Raw genomic sequence first — 20,281 nt, 5'->3', positions numbered from 1 at the left:
ACGTTACGCTCGTACCAGAGTCAGCTTATACCGAGCCTAAGAAACTGGCCGGAAAGAAAGCAGTCGTAGCGATAGAACAGGTCGCGAGCGATTTAGATGAGGTTTTAACAGTAGAACCGGCTAAAGATACGCGCGCTAGCAAAAAAAAGGCAAAGGCCAAGGGCAAAGGGCCGAAGAGCGAAGTTGCCGCGGCTAATGCCCAAGGCACGAAGTCGCAGGCGACGAACCGCTCTTCGCAGCAGGCTACGCAACCGAACGTTGCAGCGCAACCGAATATTGCAGCCCAGCCGAACGTTGTGGCGCAGCCGCCAGCCGCCCAGGTGCCGATGTTCTCCGCGCCGAGTTTGATACCACAGCGACGTGGGCAAGCGAACGGTGCCCAAGTAGGTAACGCGAGAGGACAACGTCGTGAGTACTACTGGCCGGGCGTTCGGTTCGACGTTAGTACCTTCACTTCTGAGTGTAAAAGGTGCCAGGAGTACAAGATTGTACAATAGGCGCCGCTCGGTCTAATGGGAAAACGTGCAGTAGAACGCCCTTGGGCCGTGGTAGCCACGGACGTAGTCGAGCTACCGCGCAGCAAAAACAGGTTTCGGTATATGGTCGTGTTTCAAGATCTATTCACCAAGTGGATAGAACTGAAACCGCTTAGGTCAGCGGACGGGCCTGCTCTTGCCGCTGCCTTGGAGGAATTAATTTTATTTAGATGGGAAACGCCAGAGTATTTGATAAGTGACAATGCGAAAGCATACAAGAGCGTGATCTTCCAAGGTATGTTGCGAGAGCATGGCATCGAGAACGTGTTGTGCCCCGCATATCATCAGCAGAGCGATCCGGTTGAACGCGTCAATAAGACGCTCAAAACTATGATTGCTATGTTCGTTGATAAAGATCACCGAAGCTGGGACCGTTATTTGCACGAGTTTAGGCACGCTTTAAATACCGCGACGCAGTCGTCAACTAAGGTATCACCGGCGTTCTTAAACTTTGGTAGAGATCCTCGGCCGGTTAAAAGTCTTAGAAGAGAGTTGGAAAAGAAGTTGCCTATTACGAAAATTGATACGCAAGCATGGACGGATCGGTTAACGCGATTGAATGCGCTTCGAGACTTAGTGACGAAACATATTGAAGAAGCTCAAGAAAAGCAAAAGCGTCAATATGATAAAGGTAGAAAGCAAGTACTTTTCCAAGTAGGCGATCTAGTCTGGCGGAAAGTCCATACGCTTTCTAACGCTGCCGCGGGTAAGAACGCGAAATTAGATCCGAAGTATGACGGTCCGTTTAAGATCATTAGCGTGGTCTCACCCGAGATTTATGAGTTGCAAACAGATAGCAAACACCGTAGCGCGAGAGTACATGTATCGGAATTGAAGCGATACATACCACCTCGTAGAGTTAAAGGTTGTGAGTAGGCTGTATATCTGTTTATTTCAGTTATTTAACGTATGTGCTGTTTCATTTTGTTTGTAGGTTTTATATTATTGTAGTACTATGGAAGGTACGCCGATGGAGTTAGGAGCAGCCGCACCCGTCGAGCCTGATCGCTCTGTGCAATCCGTTGCCGCGATCGAGTTGAGCGCCGCACTTCGCATCGAATAGTCGATGGCGTTGGAGCAGGTGGAATCGAGCCAGGTTGAGAAACCTGTCGCTCTTCCTTTGCAGGAAGAGCAGGCGGCCTCTCAAGCCGAGGCTCAACCACTGCCTCCAAGTGCCTCCACTGTCCAGCTTGGCAGTGCCGGTTCGGGCCGCGACGTGCCGATTCCTCCCCCGTTGCCGGCGGGACCGGTCCCGGCCGAAGTGGGTAGCCAGGTGCGCCTTGCTAGGAGAGGCAAGTCTCCGCAAACGGTACTCCGTTTAGCTAAGCCGGTGCAGACCTGGTCGGAGGCAGTGAGGAAGTGCGCTTCTTTCCGACTCACGACTCTCGCGATACGCGAAGCCGCGGAGAGATCTCGCGTGATGTCCGCCTTGGCAGGTTTGTTCCAGCCACCGGCTGGAGAGGACTCCCGGGGTGATTCGTCGCCGGACCGACTCCCCGCGGCCAGTTGCGCCGTTAGACCGGTAATAGGGAGAGCCGCTAAGACGCGCGCGAACTCGCGAAGACGAGTTGGCCGTACGCCGTTGCCATCTTCGTTGGCACGTTCCACGGGCACGAACGGGGTACTTGAAATGCTCGATGACGACGGAAGTTCGGCCGGGATGAGTGCGCGGGCCGCTGATGCGCCTAAGGTGGCGCCTCAGCGGCACGTACACGAACCTTTGCCGTGGAAGCCTCTCGAGCTTCAGAGGCTCGACCCGGCCTACCAGTTCGTAAAAACTGGTGGCCCGGGTGGCTTCGCACCGGCGGGTCACTCGGCCGACGAGAGAAGGCGCGAGCACGAGGAGCGCGTCAACGCGGGACGGAGGCGAAATCGGGGCCGGCTCAACCTATCCTCGTGTAACATAGAATCGCCGCTGCACTCGCGGGACTCAATGTCGCCGTCTTCGGCTCGCCTGGTCGCGGACGTTGCGTCAATTGACCCCGACCAAGGTACCGGGGCTTCGGCGGGTCGAGCGGCGAGTCACGTTGTGGCTCGAAGGCTTAGGCCCTGCGGGAGTGGTGTCGGCGCTATGGAGGTGGACGGGCCATCGGTGCCCTCGCCGTCTCCTCCGTCGCCGTCGCCGGTCCTCCCCGTGCCGACTGTTGAGCGCGCCTCGACATCATCAGAGGCGTGCTCACCAGTAAGGCGCGAGGGTGCACGCGCGGAAAGGTCGTTGCCGATGAATGCGACGGCTAGAGTAGGCGCCTCGAACCCTGAGGTCAGGCTTGCGAGGGGAGTCTTTCTCTGCGGGTTGGCTTCGGTGCCGTGGGACGATCAACTAGATCTCCCACCGTACCGGTGTTTTTGTAGCCAGGCGTATTCACGGGAGCAAGCGCAGTTGCGAGCGATTCGGGACGCCCCGGCCTCGGTCTCGAATGAGCCGCCGGCGAGTGTGGTGTCTGTCTCACAAGACAGGCCCACGCCACAGCAGGCTCCTCGAGAACCGGAGCCCCAAGTTTCGGTTCCATCGACAGTCGCAACGGCCACCTCGGGAGTGGCTAGGAAGAAACGCCACCGCTCAGGAAAGGCGTACCGCGAAAGGCTGGCCCGTAAAAGCGCTCGGCAGCAGACGAGCGACGTTGAGTCTCGATCGCCCAACGGGTCGAGTTCGCTCCCGGCGGAAGTTGCCCCGATGGAAACATCGGAGGCGACCCCGCCAGTAGCAGCTGTCGCGAGCGGTCAACGGCTCAGTGGTGCTGGCTCCCTTACCCCGGTGGCGGAGGAATTAAGAGCCCTCCGCCTCAAGTATTTGGAGAGGAGAAATTAGTCTCCGAATGAAAGGTATGGTATTCTTTATGAGGCGGATACGTGCGTGTGGCGTCCTGGTGCGCCGTTGATTCGATCGGGTTGTGCGTTAATTAAAAGTTCTTTATTGGATTCATTTTTCTTTCTTTTAGAATAATCGTTTAAATCACGTATTGCTCTTGTGCTTGATGTTGTAAGACTTAGCTGATTGTGTATGGGAGAATAGAGAGATAAAAATTAGTAAAAACAGTCAATAAATAAAAAAAAATTAATTTTCAAAATGCTGGTGTTGAATTTTTTATTATTAAATGTGCATCTGTGGAAATATCGAAAAAATATTGATTTATTTATTAATACCATCAACCACAACCAAAATTATTTTTTTATTTTTTTTGTTTGATAAAAATTTTTAAAAATCGATTTTTTCAAAAAGGGCTCAGGGATTTTTTTTAATTCTTTCTGGGATCTTCTAATTATTAGTATTTTTACCGAAATATGCAAAAAAATTGGAACCTGCTTTCACTGTTATTTAAATGTCGCTCAGACCCACCGTCTCCTAGCCTTGCAAAGTAAGCGCTCGAGATCGAATAAACTTGGCTTATAGTATACCTAAGTTCTTTCTCTCAAGTGATTAATTTAGCAAATCCTTTCTTTTTTATTGTAATTTACGCTCGACTCATAGAACACTTCGCGCTATGAGAAACTTGGACTGAATTGCATCCTTTTATAAGAAAGACTTAAGCTCTGCTTACGGGACACTTCACACCATAAGAAACTAGGGTAAAGTCTATCTTTCCTTAAAATGCAATTCATATAATCATAGATATTCATTTGTAATTTTAATTCAAAGTTAATATTCATAAGCATTTTTCAAAATTGAAACAAATTCTTACTCATTATCGCGGCAGACCACGGGAGTAAGAACAATATAATAAATAATAGGTGATATTAACATCACAGCTGTATATTTATTGCCTTTTTCAACCAAACCAATTTGCCAATAACTACTAGTTAAATCCAAGCTTAACATGAATTGTTTTTTAGTACATCTTAACAAAACTTCATCAATTGAAGGTAGCAATTCGTAGTCATCCAGCAATCTGTTATTTAACTTTTTGGCATCTAAACAGAAACATATTTCACCATTCTTCTTTGGTACTACAATCATTGCACTAATTTAATTGCTCTTCAAAGTTCTAATAATATTTAATTCCGTCATTTCTTTTTCAACCTGTTTTTTATAGTGTATTGGTACAGGGTATGGCTTTGAAAAAAATGATTTATCATCTTTTATCCGCAATTCGGGCTTATATGTGTTAATTGACCCGGGTTTTGTTATAAACACGTTTTTATATTTAACAATAAACATTTGTAGTTTATCTAATTGACCGGTCGTTAGCTTTTGACACGTATAAATTTTTTGTTTAATTTCTTCATTTGAAAGTTGGAATCTTGTATCTAGATAGCTTTGATTATCGAAATTTTTATCATATCATGATATATTATGGTTATTTTTGCCTTTATTACGCTCAATTATGCTTAAAGTAGCGTTCATTTCGTTGTTTATGTTATACTGTAGCTTTTCTATAACACCATTTACTGTAACCGTTAATTCTTTTGTTTGGGTATCAATGATCATATCTAGCTTCTCTTACGTATCAATTCCGATGATGCAATCCTTTATTAATTTCGGAACCACTATGTATATTATTTTGCTGAGTAATTTACTTATTTTTGTTGGTATCATAACTTGTAATTTCAATCTTGTTGATTTGTTGCCGGGAGCTGATCTGATAAACTTTCCGCAGAGTGGTTAAGTTGGGCATGCTACCAACTCTTTGATATTTTTATTATAAAACTTTTCCGATATGACGGTTACTTCGCTTCTAATGTCAATTAGTGCTTGTACGTTTATACCATTTATTGCCTTTGTTGACTGTATTCATTCTCCGGATTAATATCACTTATTAAATCTTCTCGAGTATCTAATATTGCAGCAGATAACAATTCAACTTTGTTTAGAAACATACACTTAGTTGCATCTCCTCTAGTTTCCCGAATCTGACGCATTTGACTTTGATGATGACTCCAGATCAATATTAAGAACATCTATATCGTCATGAGCTTTATTTTCTAATCTTTTATTAACTGATACTATCAATTGTTCTCTATTTTGCTCATACTCTTTGTTCTTATTCGAAATTTTCACAGTATTTATAGATTTTTGCCATGGATTTCTATATTTTTCTGTTGAGACCGAAGATGATTTTTCCTGTTTATTTTCGTTTAATCGTTCTTTACTAATCTCGGACATCTCTTTTTTTTGTTTACATGCAGCAAACTTTTGATTATCATTACCATAATCGAGCAATATCTGAAACAATGTATTCTTATTTTTAAACTGTTGACTCAAAAAGACGTGGCGAATCCCTTTCTCAAAATGTTCACATAGCTTCTCCGTTAATTTTTTCTCGGAAAATTGTAACTCCAGCTCTTTCACATATCCTAAAATAGTAGTAGCATAGCTTACTCTACTCAATTTACTACTAAAATAGTACTGACCGAATTCAAATTTTCTTCGGGTTTGACGCTGAATGTTTGAGTTCCAAAACCGCTTCTTGAACGCTAATTTATATTGAGAATAGTCTATAATATCATCTGCAATAATGTACCACCAATTTTTTGCCTCGCCCTCTAATGTTTGACTAATGAAAGTCATATATTCATTGTTTTGAATTCTCTTTACTGATATATACTTGTCAAGATCATTCAAAAATTTCACCGGCCTTTCTGTTTCAATACCTTTGACAATAGGGATTGGTATATTAATCTTTGATACTATATAAAAATTTGAACTGTTATTTAAATTATTTTGCGATTGATAACTCTGAATCACGTTTTTCATTTCAAATAACTTTTCTTCGAGTTTACTGCTTGTTTCATTTATATGCGCTTATAAGTTTGATTTTATTTGTTGAATTAATTGATCTGTTTTCTCTGAATCAACAAATGCGTAAAACTTTTGCTTCAATTTTTCATATTTGTTCATTTTGAATTGCTCAAAATCAACAGCCAATATTTTGAATATACCCGTCCATGATTTCGTTGTGTCTGCCAATACATCCACTTCATCCTTCCGAAATCACATTCTAACTTTTTCGTTAGTGATGCTACTTTCTCTGGATTATCTGTTAGTAAATGTAAAATTTGGTCCATCTTTCTTTTTAAATTACCTTGAGCCTGATACAATTCCGTTAACTCATTCGTAATGGCTTCAATCGTTTCTATCTGCTTATTATTATATTTTACAGTTTCGTCTTTCACCGACATAGAATGTAATTCTCTCGTTAACTTAAGTGATATTCTTCTATTAGCCATGACAACATATATTCAGAATAAACCCTAAAAACTAAACAATGGAAGTTGATCGACTCTAATATAAAAAATAATGAAAACTATTCCATTGAGGCATCGATAATCGTCTTGAACCGAGCTTGAATAAGGAATATTCGATTTGCTCTTCTAATATTTCTAATATTTCTAAATTTTAAACCTTACAGTAAACAGAACCTGTGGATATGCTAATTCGTAACCGATCTATCCAAGAATCTCTCGCTGGATTTTCTCAATCACGTTATAAACCAATCTTGCAAGAAAATTTTCATAACAACAGCATTTTACGAAACAATAAATTCAAGTACTTAAGCTAAACCTATCGTACACGATACTAAATCTACTTGTAATTTTTTACCAATAACAAAATAATCTTAACAAATCTACTTACTACCTATAATATATAAGAGGCCTGAAATAGCTCGGTCGGTAGGGCGACGGACTCGCACCCGGTAGGCCTGGGTTCGATTCCCAGTCCCTGCTGATTGATGCAAGTGCTACTGAAAAAAGTTTCATGTGCTTTGTTCTCAAACACATTGCAAGCCTCCGTCGCTGATTAGCACTGATGGAGCATAAATAGAGCGACGTTAAATAGAAAAAAAAAAAAAAAAAAAAAATACCTATAATATATATCATGCAACGATTGCCGAAAATCGTTTAGACTCGCGTGGGTTACTAAGCGGCTGTGCATAACAGCCGCGATCGGTTTGAGAGAGAGAGAGAGAGAGGGCGCGTTAGGGGCAATGACCGGGAGGGGAGAGTTAGCTAGCCAGTATGACTGTGTCCTTCAGTCCGGCTAGATCGCATACGAGTTAGAGGCAACAACGAGTCCTTTGTTTGCGAGTGAGGTCCAGGGAGTTAAGTACATTGTAGTAAGTGTGGGGGTGGGTGCACACTGCGCAACGTGTGCATCAACAACTGTCAGCGACAATCAGTGCAGTGAAACGAGTACACACACTGCGCGACGTGTGTGGCTCTGACACCGTTAATAACTGCTACGAGTGAAGTGCCGAGTGCGCGCAATGCTCAACGTGCGTGGTCTCGGCAACGACGAGAGCAACCACATCAACATCAACAGCAGCGAGACAGCCCCGGCGGAGAAGTAGGCGCAGCGGCAGTCCGTCGTCCAGCGTTAGACGGATACGGTTGGCCACCGTATCCCCTTCGATTTTGCGGTAGGTGCACTGCACTATTTGTTGATATTTGCGTGCGATCCCGCGCAGCGAGCGCGGTGAGTTTATCGATAGTGAGCGTGCGAATAGTCCGCGACGTCCCCGATATTCATTCTCTCTCTCTCCGGTTGAATTGTCATATCGAAAACAGCGTGCGAAAGTCTCTCGGCAATTCCCTCCCTCGTGTACATTTTGAATTAATAAACCGGTTAGAAATCTATAAGAGATTCTCTCTTTACTTTGTCTTCCCTCTGTTCGATCCGGTATTGTTGTTTACGTTTGATTCGAACGCGCCGGTAGTACAGCACGGATCACGTAAGCAACGAGAGAAGCTGCCCGCCAACCGAGTTGTCAGCAGTGGCCGATGGAGCGCTGGAAAGCAGGCGTACCAGCGCCCCTGGCGGAGAGATCGTGAACCCAGGTTAGATCGGTAAGAGAATTCGGCGCAGGCGCACACCGGGACAAAGTGAGAAAGTGTGCTAGGAGCACACAGTTAACAGAGCACCGTCTGGCCGTATTTAAGATTATTATTACCCGTGGTTTGCGGCTAGGCGGCAGCCTGTTACAATCATATCTACGCAATATAAATCGTTGGGTCCGTGTTCGGGCCCCATTTTGTAACACGTAGATTTAGTGTCAGGTTCATGGACCCGTGTCTATCGCGAAAATGCTCTCGTTGGTATAAGATAAGGAAATTGTAGACTTTTTCGTGTATTGAGCACGCGCCTTGCACACTCAACTCGGAAATGAGTTCGACAATTTTGTAGAAAAGAAATCTTTTAGGTTTCTAGAAGATCGCTCGTTGAAGTAATGAACGCATTGCTAATTGTCATCTCTCGAGTCGATCCATCCGATCGTTAGAATATATACACACCTTCGGTATTTATGGCACAGCTCATTATCACGGCTCTTCATTTTATTTTTATAAAATTTGATTGAATAATTTAATTTTGTATGCTAAGATATATAAAATAAATGCTAAGATCTATGTAAATTTTTTAGTCTTGAAAGAAATTTCACTTTATCACTATTTAACTCGATATTAAGCTGTAACGTAATATATTCATGAATGAACTTATTTTTATATTTTTTAAATTAAACAATAGGATCTCCATACTGTTGATCTTAGTGAATTCAAACATGGAGGAACCAATATTACTGCTTTTAGAATTGTTAACCCTGACAGGACACGAGAAACTATAAGAGATTGGATTTTTGGAGAACAACGTTATTTTCGTAAACTCGAAATTGAACACACTGAGGTGAGTTGAATTAACAAATAATTTTGTACGTAAATTCAATGCCTTCATTACCTAATACTTATTTAATAGATATGTACATTAATGAGTTTGAAGTTCGGAACGTTCAACTTGAACGAAAAAATCGAAATTTCGAAAAATGCCTTCTTATCAAAATTAATTACTAAAATTCATTACAATAATGATAAAAAGTCAAATCAAAACTATTGGAACCACCTACCACCCTCTAAAAATTACCCTTAAAAATTAAGGCAAGGTCGAATATTGCTATATGTTATTTAGTACAAAATAATTAATTATTTTTAATAATAATTACTTATTCTTATGTAAAATCATGAGTAAAAATTTTGAGCGCTTGGAATTACGCCGAACCACCCCTAATTATTTAGGTGGCTAATACCCCTAGTTATTAGCCACTCGATATTTAAATTTTTTTTGCGTAAGATTGTTAAATGCCATATAATGAACTGGTGTACAAAGTTTGAGCGCGCGTAACTATATAGAACTACCCCCAAGTTAATTTAACAATATACACAATCAAGGAAAATCGTTGTATTTACGCCCCCATTTGTTATTAGCCACTCCTTTTTTTAGTTTTTTCATATATAATTGTTGAGTGTCATGTAGAGAAGAGGTGTACAAAGTTTGAGCGCGCGGAATCATATGCAACTACCCCTAAGTTAATTTAACAATACATGCAATCAAGAAAATTATTCAAAAATCAAATTTTTCTCCCCTTATAAAAAGGTGTTAGAAGCCGTATTGAAGGATTTTATTCGTGACCTGATTGGTTCAGATACATATGCTGTTATCCGTTGGCAAATAAGCGTGTAAGTGTGGTTTAGAGTTGAGATTTTAGTAATAAATGTTCAATTTTTCATAATTTATCATGATTTGTCATACGGATAATTTTGAAGATTATGAAAGTAAAAAAAAATAGATTGCACTATTATTGTTTATACACTCATATTATGAAACTGACAACGAATAAATCGTTTCATTTAAATAATATGAGATGAAATTGTTCTAAATATTTTCTATTAATAATTGAAAATCTTATTTTTGAATGTGTAAAAGAAAGGTTGTAATGTTGCAATCTTTATTTAAAAAGTAGGATAAAAGGTTAATAATAATTTAACTCGTCGAGAAAACAAACAGTATAAGATTATATTTATTGCAGTTTTTAATGTAATAAATCATGAATTTAAAAACGTGTTACGCAACTAATGCGCATTTTTCCGCTGTGACAAATGTGTGTTTTGTAAAAAAATTGAAAAATCTACCTTTGAAAAAAGGAATTCATGTTAAATTTGTTATTATTAATATAACAATAAGAAATAAAAATGAAAATAAGAGCGTGAAAAATATATCTAATCCTATATATTTTTATTTTTCTATATGAAAAATTGATGCTGAGTGAAGTAACTTCATTAGTGATCTGATTCTGTGAATTTATTTGGGTGTATTCGACATCGTTAATATATTTTAAATAAATTTTGGAATTTTTGAAGAAATTCGCGAAATGGTTTCGGATGAACAATTGAAAAAACAGTTCAGTTAAAATAATATATTTATTGAAATGCAGAGACCTTCCACAGAAAGCTTGATATCATGAACCAATATGTTAAAAATGAACAAAATTAAATTGTTAGGCACAGCTGACGGTTCTATTCTATCCTTATCCTTCCCTTCTATTTTTTTATTTTTGATTTTTATATTTTTTCCACGTTTTATTCTCTTTCTCCTCTTCCTATCCTTTCTTAAAAGAATGATGGTATGATTCTATCTTATTTTAATGTTAATCCTATCTTTAAGGAAAGATGAGTCGCCGACATTCAGCGTTGAGATTGGTTAATGCAAAAATAGAGCCCAAAATTTTGAATTTTCCTATACGTTGAAATATTACTATTATTATATATCAAAGAGTGTAAGATTTATATTTTAGCGGTAAATTCAGTTTATGAATAATTAACATGGATAATAAACAGCAAGAATGGAAATATTTCGGTAAATTGGTTTAAGAACATAATACGTTATGTTTTAAAATTATCTGTACAAATTGTTAATTTTATAACCATCTCCTATACTACAGTCAATATCGTTGTGTTAAAATTTGGTAGAAAGAAAAAGAGGATGAATGGAATAAAATAGAGACTACATGTTTATCTTTTATACATTTTAAATTAAGACGTATGAAAACAAAGGAAATTATCACAATATTAATCCCATTAAATTAGAAGAATATTCACATGTGTTTTCATAGTGGCGGCAGCAAAAAGTATATGATGTTAAATTTATTATACATACAAATATAAAATTGGAGTCATAATCACTACCATTAAGAATGTTAAATTTAGTGTTATATAATAGTGTAATAGCTTTATCGATCTTAGGTCGAATTAATCATTTGAATAATTTTTCCAATATATCTTGAAATGAGTAAAAGTTCATCGATTTTTGAGAAAAAATGGGTGCATGTTCTATTTTTATTCATCAATAAATATTGACGTAGTAGTTTATTTTAAACAGCAGGACTTATTCGTGTCCATGGAAATTTTGCAGTTGACATGTAAAAAGTTTCAATAACGTAATAAATAATAGAACAACTTAAAAAAAAAAAAAAAACGCGCTAAGCGCGGTAAATAACACTAGTAGAAGAACATGAAGAAAATCAATATTTCAATTTTTTGCAGTAAAAATAAATTGACACGGGTTCATAAAAATGATACATTTATTATCTGATTAAAAAATACATACATTTTTGTTGAAACTTTATTTTATTATTTCTTTTATTATAATATTTTATTGGAACTTGTATCTGAAACAAAAAAGGTTTAATATTAAAAAATAATGTTTATCGCAAATAGTATTTGATTTTTACTTAAGGCGTCATTTTTTTAACTCTATCTGAGTTGTTAGGGACTTATTCTCGTCCAGAAGATTCCGGATTTTACGTCGCTCAGCTGCCAGTTTCTAAAAAAAATGTATATTTACATTTTAAAATTATAGTTATGTAGCTGTCTTCCATGTTTCAATTACTCACATTTTTCAATTTCTGGACCTGACTGTAGGGTACCGTTGCTCTGTAAATATTTAGAATTATCATAGTTTCATTCATAAGTATCTTTAGTCAAATTTATACTTTCTCTCTCTCTCTTCCTTTCTCTCATTCTCTCACTCTCTCTTACACTCTCGCGTGCGCGCTTTTCCTGTCCTATCATTTTTCTGTCTTTTGCTTACTGTGCAAGAGGGGTCAGCCACCGTGAGCCACGGGCTGGTCTCTGATAAATTTTACTGGGTTCTTTTTTGGTCAAGAAAGCCGGCGCTGACTTTCACAGGCCGACGTTCGCTCTGGTTGGGGAGGATGATTCAAATAATCGGACACTTTGATTAAATAACATTACATATGGCGATCTCACTTATTGACGCCCTTCTACAAATAAACGCTACAAAGTTCACTTCCCCGTGGCGAGCGCGCTCTCTCAGCCATTCGCGACTAGAGTTCGCGGTATCACGCGAGCGAGATCTCTCAGCGTGCGCAATAAATCTACGCTTAATAATCTGGAATCTATGAACGAGCGAGAGCTGGCGCGAGATAGATTAAATTGGCTTTAGACCCACCGGGCACCGACGATCCGTCGGTAGAGAGGCGACGTCGGCGAAAGCGGAGACTCGCTGGCAACGGCACCCTGGTGACGATGGAGGTGGCTGCAGGAAGGGCCGCAGCTCGGCCTCTACTCCGTAGACGGCATATGGTTACTGCTGGAACTGACTCTGCTTCCTTAATAGCTCTCCGTCCTGGCCGAAATAGCTGTCGCGCCAGTGGTAGTGGTTCCTCTCTAGTCGGAACTCTCCAGAAGGTTCTCTCTAGGCGGCCCTAATTACTCCCGAGCTCGCGCCTAACTGCCCTTCTTCTCTCTTAATTTCTCAGCCTCGCGCCGCCGCGCTCCCACTTTTCTCGCTGTCAAAAATCAGTCAAAATCGCTTTCTCTCTCTCTCTCGCTCTTCTCGCTCCCACTCGCACTCACGGCGACACTTCGCTGATTGTCGCGCTCCTCTCTCTAGATCCTGCAACGAAACAAGCATGTAGTCGCTATATAGCGTATACTTAGTCGCTGCGTTCACGCGAGGAGAGTGCCGCACTCAGGGCCAGCTAGCATCGCTATGGCCCTGTCACAACTGTCTCTCTCTGTCTTCCTTTCTAGATTACTCTCTCTCGCTCTATCACTCGCGCGCGAGCTCTTCTTCTTCGGTCAACTCTCTCTCTCTCTCTCTTCTTTCTCTATCACTCGCGTGTGCGCTCTTCTTCTTTGGTCAACTCTCTCTCTCTTCTTTCTCTCTATCACTCGCGTGCGCGCTCTTCTTCTTCGGTCAACTCTCTCTCTCTCTCTCTCTTCTTTCTCTCTATCACTCGCGTGCGCGCTCTTCTTCTTTAGACAACTCTCAATCACTCGCGTGCGCGCTCTTCTTCTCCGGTCAACGCTGTCTTGCTTACACACACACACACTCTCTATCTCTCTCTCTCTCTCTCTCTCTCTTCCTCTTCTTGCAAAAGAGTTTTGACCTCACTGAATGGGCGGGGCTGGCGGGGGGGGGGGGAGTTACAAGTACATATTGTGCCCCACAATGTGTAAAATAATTTCGATTAATTAAATTTAACTTTTGACTAAATACAACAACAAAATTAATATTCGTATTTTTAATGCCAACTTTGAGTAAAAATGAAGTATTGAAACTGTTATTGTTGCTTGATTTTTGTAATACAAATGATGTTGATATCAGAAAATAATTCAATTTTCTCCAAATGACTCAGAATATTTCTTTGCTAATATATGAAATAGTAAACCAACATTATGGTAAGCGTATAGTGTCATTGAATTTAAGTCCTACTTGAGTAACGTACCACCGTTTTAATCTTAATTAATATTAGAATAATGTCAAATTAACATCCCCTAAAACCACCCTCAATAATTCATAAATTATGAAATATATATTTTCTTAGAAATATTTATTGATAAAAAATTCAATTCTATTCCATCTAGGTTCTCATACAATCAAAAAAATATAGATATTAACAGTAATCTCTCTATATTAGAAATTTACAATGTTATTCTACATCCAATTTAGTTACATATTGAAAAGTATGTACTGTATATTTATATTTTAGCCGATTTTCAAACAATTCGTTTCAAATAATGTTTTGTTATTTTTATTTGCAACTTAATTATATAATTTAAAGGTCTTGCTAATGTGAAGCTACGTTGGCTTCGACGGTGCTCCGGAATTATAGCTTCCCATCGTCCAGGGAATGAAAGCTGTGCGTCTTTTGCGGTAATCGGCATTTTTACCGTTTTATAGGTTGTTTCGCTACATTTACAATACAAGATATTCTCACACCCTCTGACGAAAGAAGTATGATTTTCCAACCATCAGGAAAATTTCTATAAATATATTTTAGAACTATTTTTCATACTAAGAATCTAAATGGTAAATAAAAATAGCAAATCTTGTTTAAATAATTAAAAACCATTAACAGCGATGAATATTATTCGTCTGAAGTTCGCAACGTTGCATTCCAACGAAATATGAGCGCTCGGCGAATTAAGGTCGATTTCCACTTACTCATAATGTATCAAAGTTTTTCGCTTTTACAATGGCACAGAAATCTATTGTTGCTATTAATATCGAACAAAAGCAAGTTTAGTGCATATTTAATTATAAAAAAACATAAAAATTAGTATATTTTCCTAACAATGTGTTTCCGTGATCATTACATGTTTACTTATCATAACTTTTGATTACCCAAAATTTATAATCGCAACGGCGGTTTTTATTGAAGGTATTGTAACAGGTATTATAACTAAACCATAATATAAAATATTACGTTTCAGATATAGATTTAATTTGATATAAGGAGGGATTTGTATTGATTTTGAAAAGTGGTAGTTGTAGGTTTTCCAGCACACTGCGAGTTGTATATAATGACGGTGTAACCGTCTGTATTATTGAGAGATAAATCAAGCGCGTCTATTAACGTAATGCATTCCGCTGTGAATACTCAGATCCTTTTGATTCTACTGATTATAATACTTTGGCTTCTACTTGGCTTCTACTGATTATAATACTTTCTTTAATATTAACGCAAGCCGTACCAGTGGATAGAGAGTTTGGACTTTTACTTCCGTCTGTATAAAGTACTTTTGAGTTAGTTGAATCAAGATTGTTAAAAAAATCGAGAGGGTTTATATGTGTATTATTGAGGTCTTCCAGGTTTTTGAAGGAGACTTGAATTAATTACATTATATTTATAGATGTACATATTGTAATTTAGAGCCTTCATATAAAGTTAATTACGAGATATAGATATAGATCTTACATAAGATTTGTAAAGCGTAAGGAAAGTGGCAGGATCAGCTCCCCGCCATATTCTTTGCAAATATTTAATAATATTCGAAGCATTCTCGTATCGTGATTTAATCATGTTTATTTGATTTGCAAAAGAGTTTATAACCGAAGATAATGTCAAGGAATCTGGTGTATTCACTTGATTTGATTACAAAGTCGTTGATTTTTATTTCTGTTTCACCTGGTTCGATATCTCGATTATTAAAATGTATAAAAATTGTTTTTTCTAGAGAGAGAAAGGTCAATGTTGGACAGATTTTTTTTAATTGTGGAAATAGTTTTTTGTAGAAAATTTAAATTATTAGTGTAGACTGCAATGTCATCTGCAAATTGAGATATGGAGACTCGATTTGAGACGCATTTGATAATGTCAGGAACAAAGATTATGTACAAGAGTGAACACGAAACTCCTCCTTGAGGAACCCCTTTACAAGTTGATTTAGGATCAAGGCTTTCATTGCTATAAATATATCTTTCGATCGTGATGAAAGTTATAAATTTTATTAGGATTAGCGGGCAATCGCTTTTTGCAAGCTTTTCAAGTAATTTCCTAATGTTGACATTATCAAACGCACTCTTGACATCGAGAAAGGTTGCAAACATGTCTTTGTTTTTGCAAAGAGTTGACTGCATATTAATGGTTAAATTGAGCAGGTTGTCATAACATGATTGCCCTTTACGAAACCCGCTTTGGCTTTGTGGTAGAATATTTTGTGTTTCGATCCACCAGTCTAGTTTGTTTTTAAATGGAGTTTCAAATAATTTACAAAGTGCTGAAGTGAGTGCAATAGACCTGAACCCTTTATTATAAGGTTTGGGAATGAAATGCACGTAAGATTTTTTCCAGTCTAACGGAAAGTCACTGCTGCTGTACATTTCGTTGTAGATGTCGAGAAATGTAAGCCTGTATTTCATTGGATGCTTTTTTTAGCGTGTAATGATCTATACCGTCAGGGTCAGGGATAAGGAAGAGCTAGGCGAGTCAAGAGCATGATTGAATTCAACAAAATTGAATGGGCTTTCGTGAAATTCGATTGTTTTGCAGTCTGAAAAGTTTATTCGAATTACTTAAGTCATTCGAATGACTTAAGAGCGGTTCAAAGGGGATGCGATGTACGAAACTTTTGTCGTAACTTCTACTAGATACATTTGTAGTATTAAACACCGTTGCTTTGATAATTGTTGGTTAATAAAAATTTATTAACAATAAACTTTTATACGAATCCACGGATTTTCATAAGGGTCAAAATAAGTTTATTAACGTTTTTGTCGTTCCTATTTTAGTAGTATCAATAGGAACCAATAACAATTTTTTATTCGAACTTACGAGAGTCGTTTGAAAAGTCCGTGCAAAAATAAAAATTGCTTGATTTTTTTTAATAAATCTTTTTTATTTTTCAACATAGTCTCCTTTTAGGCTTATACACTTCATTCAACGCTGCTCTAGTTTGTTCATCCCTTCCAAATAATAGGATTTGTCCAAGTCTGTAAAATAAGCATTCGTTTCTGCAATCTCCTCCTCGTTTGAATAAAATCTTTTCCCCGTCAGCCATTTTTTCATATTAGGGAACAAATAGTAGTCCGACGGAGCCAAGTCTGGAGAATAGGGTGATGTGAAACGAGTTGGAACCCTATCTCCATCAGTTTTGCGGCCACAACTGCTGAGGCATGACCTGGCACATTGTCGTGGTGGAAGAGGACTTTTTTGTGGGCCAATCGTGGACGTTTCCCTAGCAAATCGGTTTTCAAACGATCCAATAACGATGGATAATATTCGCCTGTAATGGTTTTACCCTTTTCCAGATAGTCGATGAAGATTATTCCATGCGAATCCCAAAAGACAGTCGCCATAACCTTCCCGGTCGAAGGAATTGTCTTCATCTTTTTCGGAGCAGATTCCCCTTTGGAAAACCATTGTTTAGACTGTTCTTTGGTCTCAGGAGTGTAGTGATGTATCCATGTGTCATCTACAGTGATGAAACGACGCTTAAAGTCTTGCGGATTTGGCTGGAACAGCTGCAAACCATTCTTGCAACACTTCACACGATCTCGTTTTTGGTCAATCATGAGCAATCGCGGCACCCATCTAGCGGATAGCTTTTTCATGTCCAAATATTGGTGCAAAATATTATGTACCCATTCGCTCGAGATGCGTACAGTACTAGCAATCTCACGCACCTTCACTCTTCTGTCAGACATCACCATATCATGGATTTTATCAATGATTTCTGAAGTGGTAACCTCAACAGGGCGTCCAGAACGTTCAGCGTCTTTTGTGCTCATATGGCCACTCCGAAAATTTTGAAACTACTTATAAATCATTCTAATCGAAGGTGCCATCATATGTTATCACCATAATGTTTATCAAGCTTCTGTTTAATTTTCTGAGGCGTTTTGCCTTTGAAAAAGTAATGTTTAATCAATACACCAAATTCTTTTTCGTCCATTTTGTACAACCATTCGATTTCGTTGATTGAAACGAATGTAAAACGCAAAGTAATTGGCTGATCTGGCTGAAACTTGGTGTGTGCTCTTGCAAGATATGCCACTAACTGAAAATAACCTTGATACGCACTAGTAGCGCCATCTCTCTGACTTTGCACGGACTTTTCAAACGACCCTCGTATCTTATTCACCTATTCATTAGTTTTGTTGTAAAATATTCGAGTAACAATTCACTTTGTCATTATTGCAGTTGTAAAAAATTGATGAAACATATAACAAAAACAATTTCTATTGAAGAAGATATCAATGCCGATATAGATAAACATCATGTGACTGCATACCTGGTTTAAAAATCAACTGTAATTTATGTTCTCTACAATACAAGCATAAGGAAAACGTAAACAAGAATTCGAACAAATAAATTAAAGAATACAGGCAAACATTATACAAAAATATAAGCAAAGAAGAAATGGTGTAAACTCTGAAAGCTGGTAAATAAGTATGATATGACAGTAAGTATATTAAACTTTTATTTTAAACAAATGCAATACAAGCACAAGTGAGATGTAATACAATACGCAAGTATGAAGAAAGACTCGAAGAAAGGCTGGAAACTCAGAAAGCCAGCGAATTACGATTTGGCGGCAAGTGTACGCAAACTGAAACTGGCGACAGTCGTGAATCACGGCTGGCGGGATCTCTATTGCTTCTGCGCAGCCGCACACTCATATACATATAAGTATGCTCAGAGTTGCATATATGTAACCTGCTTCCATCTAAAGAAATACAGTACAATAATACATGAGCGATATTTTTTAATACAATTCAAGATTTGCAAATAACACTAGATTTTAATGTATTTTTAGGTAACTTTCTATTTTCTGTAGGATATTGCATTTGAAAAGCTACATAACAGTAGTATATTACTCAGCAAAAAAATACAAATCTTGACTTAAAAAAAATGACGCTTCTTAAAAGGTGGCAGCAACGTTTTCAGGCTGCAAAAGACAGAATGTCACATCCGGCGATCCGACTTTCTGAGTTTCCAGCCACGTTTGTTATTCATGCACTTCAAGAATTTTTGAACTATTGAAAAACTAATTTTTTTATATAAAAACGTACTTATGTGTACGTGTGTTGAAAAAGCTTGCTTATTATCAAAATTGTTGATAAGTTCCAGAAAGAGTATGGGTCTTTGAAAATTAAGTATCCACCTGACAAGTACATTTCCCCAAGTGATGTATGTTCATACATTCCATGTATATTCCCTGAAGCTATACGTATTTATGCTAAGTTGTTGTTTTAAATGAATATGCTTAATTAAATTTGTAAAATAGCTTTTTCATACTTAAATCTAACGTTGACTAATTTTATAGTAAGATTGCTATACTTTATTATTTAATTTTTATTCATTACTTTAATACAATGTTGTGAACTGAAAAATAATTGAAAATTATAGTATTTATATGTTTTATTATATTTGCAAGAAATTGAAAACAGAATTAAATCTGTATTATATAGCCACTTGCATTAGTCTATCAAGATATTTTAGTTTAAAGTACAGAATTAGATATTTAAAGTAGTCAAGGCAATTTGTAGTTACACCTTTCTTTATAGGTTGGAAAGTTTATCCATGAATTCAACCAATGTTAATGATCTACTTCAATCAACGGTATTCAAGTGATTCAGTCTGTTTAAGCTATAATCATACCTACTATGTATAATGTCTCAATACAATTTGAAGAGACAAAATCAGACTATTAGAACCAGTAGGTACAATCAAAGAAGAAGACAGAGGATGCAGATAAAAGACTCAGGATCTGAATCTCATTCAAGTGTTGAAATTCAGAGATGGCGTGATAACTTTGAAGTATTGAATCATAAAAAATGAATTTAATATATTGTATACATACGTTTCATGTTAACATTTAATTTATCTTTTTCAGCAAGTTGCTGAAATAGTGTAAGAAAATGATGACAGTTCAGGCAATGAGTTGGATGAATACTCTGAATCTTCTATGTCAGTTGTTCATTACGACAAACCACCGTCAATTCAAAGTTCGCATCCTAATTTATGAAAATTATTATTTCGGTGTATAATGAATTAATAAATCTATATATTCTACAGAATCCTGATTTTTCTGGTGCTGCTGTTATATACGTATGTTGTTGATGTATATGTTATTCCTGCAATTGGTAATAGGACGTACACGAAGAATACAGAAAATGAACTTCAAGTAAGTTAGCTACAACAGGGTATAAATATAACTCCGTTTATTATATA

The 20,281-nt window shown here is 38.1% G+C and overlaps 1 protein-coding gene across 1 annotated transcript in view; it reads left to right on the top strand.

Moving 5' to 3' along the window:
* Positions 1-20,281, top strand: part of LOC131675042 (glutamate receptor ionotropic, kainate 2-like) — a 2,022,482-nt gene that overhangs the window by 1,053,321 nt on the left and 948,880 nt on the right. Inside the window, exon 9 of the mRNA XM_058953868.1 lies at positions 8,995-9,150. Within this exon, the coding sequence (XP_058809851.1) occupies positions 8,995-9,150 (156 nt within the window). The remainder of the gene's footprint in view (positions 1-8,994; positions 9,151-20,281) is intronic.

The sequence above is a fragment of the Phymastichus coffea genome, unplaced genomic scaffold, assembly GCF_024137745.1.
Source record: "Phymastichus coffea isolate CEN01 unplaced genomic scaffold, Cenicafe_Pcof_1.1 PCOF00015, whole genome shotgun sequence".
NCBI classification, from domain to species: Eukaryota; Metazoa; Arthropoda; class Insecta; order Hymenoptera; family Eulophidae; genus Phymastichus; species Phymastichus coffea.
Note: the sequence above shows the minus strand (reverse complement) of the source record. Positions and strands in the feature narration are given on the sequence as shown.